We start from the raw sequence: 8,825 nt of genomic DNA on the forward strand, positions 1-8,825 counted from the left end.
TTGCATGTGTTTATCTCTTTCTCCTTTATTTGAGGTCACTCTGTTGTTAAAGGGAACCCCCATCACCCTTTGGCTCACTTGGTGCCCTTTAAGCAAACAGATCAATCACTACCTGTTTTCCTCACTGTCACCTTTTCAAGTCCTCATCTACAAATAGACTTCAGACCCTTGTTCCATCTCTCTGCTGCTGTCACCCCCAGTCACCACGTTTACCTTCTGACTCTGGGTTCTGTACTTAGATCTATGGGTGTGTTAAATGTTTTCTGCTTGGTTGAACTTTTTTTAAATACACAGCACAGCTTCCTGTGAAGACGATCTCTTACCTCTAATGTGACAGATAGCAGGAGTGAGATTTTTCATGATTTTTTCAAGAAACCTGAGTAGATGATCAACAGACTTCAAAATCTCATCAAGTTTTGCTCATCACTACTACTGGACAGGAAACACGACAAAAACGAAAGTAAAACAAAGTACTTCAAATATTGGTTGACAGAGAAAGTGTGGATTTGTTAATTATCCAAATAATCCTTCCAAAAATTCACTGTGGAGACTGCTGTGTGGATCAAAAAAGGGAAAGCATTGTGCAATATTGACAATTAATACCATAGTAGTGTTTAATTCATTTTCTATAACTGTATAACTGTGATACAGTGATGGTCGCTGAGGTTTATATTAACATGTTTATTCTAAATGTCATTTCTATAGCAAACTTCACTTTCAGAACTTTGCTAATACTGTAGAAGAATTTCAAATACAACATTCAGGAAATGACCTAGTTTAAAGGAAGTGTATATGGGATTCGATTAATAAGTGAATCAACATTCTTCCACAGTAATTACAAACCCACTCGAGTCACCTGCAACATACGGTTTTAATACATTTTACATTTGCTTTGTTATGCTATTGCCTAATTTTGTTCATTTGACGCTCTCTTTTCTCCAGACACGATGTCCGCAGTTTGAATGATAATCTGACCAAGTGCTGATCTACTACACTACACAACACAGTTTAAGTGTTCATGTGGTCAGTGTAAATAAGCTATATCTTTAATTAGTCTCAAATAGCATTTTAAAGTTTTATAATGTATTTGCTGCCAAAACATAAATTTCCTTGTGACTACAAGCTGATATCATTCAAGACATATGGGCATACATTCAGAATTACAAGTGTGGATAGATAGATAGATAGATAGATAGATAGATAGATAGATAGATAGATAGATAGATAGATAGATAGATAGATAGATAGATAGATAGATAGATAGATAGATAGATAGACATGCTGTAGAATCCCACAGTAATTACAAAACCACAGAACAATTATTAAAGAGAGTGAGAGCATGAAAGATAAACACTGGGGTGGGGAGAGAGAGAGAGAGAGAGAGAGAGACCTTATACTGCTCATCAAGCACAGGACAGCCTCAGAAAGCACTGTTATTACCAGATTGCAATGAGACAGGTCCATACTCACACTCCTCACAATAAGGGAAAGGATGAAGGACACCTGGAGGATGAGGGGTGACCTTGTTACCTTCACCTGACAAACACATTTTCATTATAACCTTTATTCCCTACTCTCTATCTTTCTCTCAGTCTCTAAAACACAAACACACAATAAGACACACACATTGTTATAATACAATGACACAACTACTATAGTCTTTACACTTACACACACAGCAATTTTGGCTGTTTTTTACATTCTTTATTATGCATTTAACAATATTTCTTTTGGAATAAACAGATAACATGTAAACAGACACATATAAAGAAATAGGATAGATATATACAGTAGGGGTACTCTCTCTCTTTTCCCATTTGTCAAATTTGGCTGCTAGTCGAGTTGAGCTTGAGAGGCAGTGGACTAAATGCAGCAACATCTCTGTTGTTTCCATCATGGAGAAGTTTCCTCTGCTCTTCTCCTTTAACTCTTCGTTTGCGTTGTTTGGTGTCATTGTTCTGCTGAACTCACCTTCCTCTTTTCCTTTTAAAACTTCCCTTTTGTCACTTCCCATATCACCCACACAGATCATGTGCTGTACACAGGGCAGCATCTCTAAAATGTATTTAAAAATATTAACTTCTATAATCTTTGTACATGTTTTTATCATCTCTTATTGGTAATAAATGTAAATCTTGACTACACATCAAACAGGGTCTATAATTAAACTAAACTACAGCTAAAATTACATCTTTCCCCAAGTGCCATCCAGTTCTAGTTCACATCTAAATAAAGAGAGATTCTTTTCCACAAGTCATCCAAATCCTGTAAAAAAAAAGCTTTATAACTAAGACAGTTAAAGATTGCTTTAACACTGACGAGAGGCATGTTTAAATTTATTTCTGTGTCTGTGTTGCCACCTTGTGTTCATCTGGTGGTAAAAGATGTTTCTGTACAATCGATTGATCAGAAACAGTTCATTCTGAGGAGCAAGCTTATTCTTCAAACTGACAAATCTAAATTAAATCAGAGATTCCCAAATGAGGAGTCATATCATATCTGCTGTTGAATATCTGATGTCTGCAGGGTGTGGATCCTCTAATAAATAGGAAGAATAATATAAAGAACCCTACAAGAAATAAAGGTAAACAGATGTGTAATGTGGGGTCCAGTATTGGTCCAGCTCCATGTTCAATGTTGTAACAGGCAAAATAAATAAATCACATACCCCCATTTCCTTTCCTCCTTACTACTTCTAAAATCATGATTTCAAATATAAAAATGAAATTAAATAGACATAACTGGTCTCATATCTCAAGCCATGATACTTCAAACTAATTGGACAGACCAGTAGAAATAAGACAAGAGAGTAATGATGTCTCTTTCTTTTTGAATTGTTTATGTACAGTTCTTTACTCCTTATACTGTTTAAGTAGAAGTATGAAAACAGTCCACGGTCATCACCAGATCTCGAAGCGCTTGTCTTTTAGAAAGGCTCTTTATGAGTAATTCTGTTGTCGAAGAGTCTAAACACACAAAAAATATATATATTTAAACTTTGATTAAAAAGGTCCATAACCATCAATATACATATATCCAGTGTACAGTAAGTGTGTACAAGCACCACAACCACACACGCACAAACCTACTGAACTGTCTGTATGTTGCTGCTGGTGGAAACAACTGTGTAGATTCTTCCTGCTAAACGGTCATCTATGGTATTGTGACTCAGACTAATAACAACAAACATACACATACAATGAGTGCAAATGTAACTGCAGATAATACACACACACACTCTCAAACACACACACATGCGCGCACACACACACACACACACACACACACAGTGTATACTCACTCCAGGACCTTTACTTTATCCAGATGTGGTAACAGCAGCTCCAGGCCGTGATCAGTGAGCTTGCAGTGGCTGAGGTCCAGTTCTGACAGACCATCAGAAAATTCCAGAAACAAAGCTAATGATCTATAGTCATGGAGGTCCAGAGGTGTCTCACTGAGGTCCATTTCTCCATTCAGTGCCTTTGAGAGGGACATAACATGTCTCATACAGTCTGACTCATTCATCACACGGAGAAGAGCCAGGAACCGGAGCAATAGAGGTTTACTACAGCTGAGTAAGAACAAGAGAGAGAGAGAGAGAGAGAGACTATTTAGAACACAGCCAGTTAAACCTTTAATAATCACACAATGTACATTTCAGTTTCTGAGCTTTGTCCTGTCTGTGTGTCTCACCGTAGTCTCACAGTATGTAGAATGAGAAAGAACATGTCCACTCCAGTGTCCTCCAGCTCACAGTCCTCTAGAATGAGCTCTGTATGTTGATGAGATTTCTGGATGGCAGTGCTGATGTCTCTGCAGTCCTCAGTGGTCAGATTCAGAGTGTTATTCTGTGTTTCTGTGCTCAGATCTAATCCAGTGCTACAAGAGAAGTCCAGTCTGTTCTGCAGAGCAGAGAAAAGTGCTGCTGCTGCCCCCTGCTGGAGCTCAGAGATACTGCAACAGTGGAGTATCTTCAGCAACAGGGACCTGTCAACACTGAGAGAAAAGAAAAGAAGCATTTTAAGTGTTACAAACGTTTATGTATTTGTATCTATTACTGCAATTTCAATTTCTTTTCCAGGTATTGTCCATGTGAACACTGAGTTACCTGAGCTGAGAAACTCTGTTGAACAGAGGCAGAATCTTCACCAGCTCCCCCTCTGGTATGGAGATCCACAGCAGGCTCAGAGAGACAGATGTACAGTGTTGGAGGGTGAAGCACAGGGCAGTACAGTGGTATGAGTCCAGCTGTGTATTGTTCAGGTTGATACAGTTGTGTACTGAACTCAACAGACTGGACACACAGTGAGCAGAGCCAGTCTCATAGATCTCTCTGATGATTGACAGCGCAACACTGGGGTTCAATCTGTGGAGGTTACAAACACATCCATCCATAAATTTAACTCTCAATATTATTCTTCTGTTAATCCAATACAGGAGAGACAATATGAGATTTGTTACACGTTACATTTCTACCTTCTTACCGTTTAAACTGAATTTCAGACAGTAGAGGAAGAATCTCTCTGGTGTGTTTATATGTGATTTTGCTCTTTCTGATGTTCACACTAATGCGGCAAACTCGCTGCTGGAGAAAATAGACAAGCTCCTCCCAACTGAGAGAACAGGAAGTCAGGTCTCCTCCCACCTTCTCCAGGAAAAAGCGGGTCAGTTCCCCATCCTGAGCCTCATACAGCAGACCAGTAAACTGCTGGAGAGTCACTTTTGATAATCTACACACAGACACATGATGTTTATAAATAAAAAATACTGACCACTTTTCCACAATAAAGATGTAAACTGTGAACTGACCTGATATTTAAATGGCCAGGATGACACATGAGGCTGATGAGAGACTGAGCCTCCATCCTGCACTCAGTGAGGTTCACACAGTGAACAGTCCAGATGTTCAGGAGGGAGGAGAAACTGCTCAGAAATCTGAAGATCTCTGGGTTTGAGCTGTTAAAGTCCAGACAGAGCTCCTCAATGACCAAAGAGCCACCGGCTCTCACTGCTCGAAATGCTCGTACCATCCTCCCTACCACACGCTCACTCAGGCTGACAAACGTTCACACAAACACATTCATCAAAGAGAAATTCACAGTCCAGATCAATTTCACTAAAACATGTCAAACCTTAATGATGTTACATAGACTGGAGTGAAAATAAAGAAACTGATTAATAACACATACCAGAGTTTCTGTAGGTGTGTGGTGTGTCTGAAGAGAAGTCTGGCCCCTCGGAGAGAGATGGCTTGGGGTTTCAGAGTGAGTTTGAGTTTAGAGTCTGAGAGATTCAGTAATTTTCCCACAGCCCTGCACTCACGAGTGGTTAAAACCCAATCTATAATGAAGATGAAGTCCACAGCAGCAAAGAAAGCCCTCACCAGCTTCGTGTCTTCTGTGTGGTCAGCAGCTGCTTTACTTAAACATGGAATTAACTTTTCTTCACATCTAAAAACAGACAGGTTTAATGAAAAACATGAATGGAGCAACTTTTAAATTGTTGTTTATAAAATTCCAAAATAACATGCTAGAGCTGATACTATATGTATTAGTCACAAAATCCTGGTTTTACAGTGGAATTCTGGGAAAACAAATGAAATAAATTACTGTTTAGTTTCCTAAAAATCAGAACTAAGAGTAACCTGAAAAATCCTGCAGATTTTAAAGTTTAACTGTCTTAAACATAATACTGAAAGTGCTGATTCGAGGTTGTCATATTAAATAAGATACCAAAACAGGAGCTTAGACAAATTTTTATCCATTTTCAACTCAAAATACTATCAGTTACAGATGAAATACAATTATGTAGATGACTAATCAGAATTAGGAAAGTTCTTTTGAAGATGAGATGAACAAATTATTCAACTAATTTACATAATAATGGACAACGAATTACAGTGTCCACTAGAAAATTCTTTGGATTTTGTGTCTCTATTAACACTAAACAAAACTTATATTAATAAGCAAGGGTGTAGGGGTTAATCTGTAAAGATGCAGGATTCAGATCAAACCTGAGCTGTGAGATGTAGGGCAGACACTGAAGGAAACTCTTCACTTCACTCTCTTCATCTGACCAGTCTATCAGCTCCACTGGTTTCTTCTGTGTTTGGAGTTTCAGCACTTCTAGGAGGAGGGAGACTTTTCTCTCTGAGAGCTTTATGGACCAGACTGCAGGAAGTGACCGGTAAACTGGCAGCAATGCTGGAAGGACACTCCTGTCTGTTTTACTCTCATACTGCTTCACATGTGAGAACAGATCCAGCAGGACAACACTCTGTATTTGATGCAATCCATGATCCTTTTCTCCAAAAGGGAATGTGTCGTAGTTGCACACTGACACCAGCAGCTCAGTAAAACTCTCTCCTTTATCTGCATGACAGTCGACTGCTGAGATGATCAGATTCTCCAAAAACTGCATGGATGAAGAGTGTGAATAAATCCTAGTTCAAAGAAAAGAATTATGTTAATGAGTAAGAATATCACAAAAATAAAACTAGAGACACTGAAAATGTGTAAAGATCACTTAAGACAGTAACCAGGTTAATAAAGATGTGGTGAGAGTCATCACTTTACCCAGTTTACTACTGCATGTGTCACAGTAAACTAAGGAGCAAATAATTTCACTTCAAATTCATACTGATTTGGTTTATAAGTAATAAATAATCTGCTGTTTTGGTCACATTAGTCATCCTAATCTCTACCTTCTCATCATAATGATAAACTGACCAAAAATTATTAATTCTCTTTCTGCTGGTCAGTCAGTGGTGCAGTAACATCAGATCAAATTTCACACAAAACACAAATCAGACAGTTCTATTTAACTGATGATCAGTACAGTAACAGGTGAGATTTTACCTTGTGTCTGTTTTCTTGACTCCTGATGTAGAAAATGATGATCTACAGAACGCAGTAATTCGGGTAACTGATGAAATTATCTAGATATTTAGCTGTGGGTCAATCAGAACTAGACTGTTAGTGTCTAGTTAGAAAAAGGCTTAAGATCCATTAGCTAAAAGGCTAATAATCATTAGCAACATGAATCAGCTGGAAGTGTATTTAGCGCAGGGGAGTTTTGTGTGAAAGGCACTGCTGATTTTTCAAAAATTAGTGTAGAGTATATTTAAACTTGAGATTGCATGTACTATTTATTTAATTTAATATTAATAATTTCTATATATTTTTATTTTTTCAAAAACTGTTAAAGATACTTCAAATTAATTATTCAAAATGAAAGAAACAAAAAAGTCAAACTAAATTCTTTTAACTTTGCTAACATTAGCCTGTTAACAACCAATGTTAGCAGGTTTGAGGTAAGGTAGCTAGCTAGCTAACAATGACAGTTCAAATCAGTAACAGGGGTTAGTATAATTTGATAATAATCTGTATAATTTGCCTATAAACATAGGAACTTTGTAAACTTTCTCATTAAACATGAGCTGAGATCTTCAGCTGTGGAGCACAGAGCACTAAAACAAGTCTGAGAAAACTGTAACTACTTACTCTTTAAACCTGAGCTGTGAGATGTAGGGCAGACACTGAAGGAAACTCCTCACTTCACTCTCTTCATCTGACCAGTCTATCAGCTCCACTGGTTTCTTCTGTGTTTGGAGTTTCAGCACTTCTAGGAGGAGGGAGACTTTTCTCTCGGAGAGCTTTATGGACCAGACTTCAGGAAGTGACCGGTAAACTGGCAGCAATGCTGGAAGGACACTCCTGTCTGTTTTACTCTCATACTGCTTCACATGTGAGAACAGATCCAGCAGGAAATCACTGTCATTACATGTGTCTTGTTTTCTATAAGGAAAATTATCTCCATAAGGAAAAGATTGCGTGTGTGATTGCACAGTGATGCTAACAGCTCCAGTGATTTTCCCCCTGTGTGTCTGTCACTTTCTGTAGAGTGATGGAGGAGACTCATCAGGAACTCTGCAGGTTTCTGTTTCTGGTAATCATTCCTATTTAATAAATAAACAAAAACAAATAAATATATAGGAAACTAAATATTTATATTGTTAATATTTTGGATAAGGAAATATTCCCCTTCCATCATGATTTCTTTTATCCATCATCATGATAATTGTCAGGTATGACAAATCCACAAACTCCACTTCCCAACATGCACCACGGCCTACAGTCACGGCTGCACCGGACTCCACTTCCTACACTGTACATTCACTTCCTGGTTCAGTCACCTGACTTCTGATCACACTCACCTGTTCTCAATCACACGTGCACTCAGTCTACACATTTTATAGAGACTGAGGCCCTGTCCACACGAACACAGGTATTTTTAATACCACGGATTTTTTTATGCGGTTTGTCCGTTCGTCCACACGCAAACGCAGCATCCGGTCACTGAATCCGAACCTTTCTGAAAACTCCTGCCAGGGTGGAGTTTTTTAAAAACTCAGTTTTCAGTGTTATTGTGTAGACAGAGAAACCGGAGATTTTTGGCTTGTGAACAGGGTTGCCAGATTGGACTGAAGATTTCCAGCCCAACTACAGCTTAAAACCTGCCCATTTTAAAAATTCCCAGCCCAAAAGGCACACTGTTATAACTAATACAATAACAAACAGTTATTACAGTTAATAACTTTGTGATATTGGCTTAACGAGTACAACGATTACAACAACGACTCTCCTGAACCTAATTGGCTAAACTGAACCATATAATTAAAACTTCAACATTACATAATACACTTTATTGTGAAGTTCGTTTGAATAGAAAATTAACAAAATATTATAATTATAGTTAAAAATAAAAACCTGCCTGTTGCATAAAAAAACAGCCCGCCCAATTCACTTTTTTCCCAGTGAGACGTG

The 8,825-nt window shown here is 38.1% G+C and overlaps 1 protein-coding gene across 2 annotated transcripts; it reads right to left on the reverse strand.

Moving 5' to 3' along the window:
• Positions 1-1,383: 1,383 nt before the first annotated feature.
• On the reverse strand, positions 1,384-6,436 carry LOC131362774 (uncharacterized). 2 transcript variants are annotated; one of them, XM_058405044.1, is made up of 9 exons: positions 6,014-6,436; positions 5,190-5,450; positions 4,810-5,055; positions 4,485-4,730; positions 4,109-4,366; positions 3,694-3,996; positions 3,302-3,571; positions 3,090-3,173; positions 1,384-2,966 (listed from the first exon to the last, which is right to left on the reverse strand). In XM_058405044.1, the coding sequence occupies exons 1-9, from the start codon at positions 6,418-6,420 to the stop codon at positions 2,927-2,929; spliced, it is 2,115 nt and encodes a 704-aa protein (XP_058261027.1). In that variant the 5' UTR covers positions 6,421-6,436; the 3' UTR covers positions 1,384-2,926. The 2 variants fall into 2 exon arrangements, with proteins under 2 accessions (XP_058261027.1, XP_058261028.1); XM_058405045.1 differs by lacking the exon at positions 3,090-3,173.
• Between the last annotated feature and the right edge of the window lie 2,389 nt (positions 6,437-8,825).

Source organism: Hemibagrus wyckioides, linkage group LG12 (genome assembly GCF_019097595.1).
Source record: "Hemibagrus wyckioides isolate EC202008001 linkage group LG12, SWU_Hwy_1.0, whole genome shotgun sequence".
NCBI lineage: Eukaryota > Metazoa > Chordata > Actinopteri > Siluriformes > Bagridae > Hemibagrus > Hemibagrus wyckioides.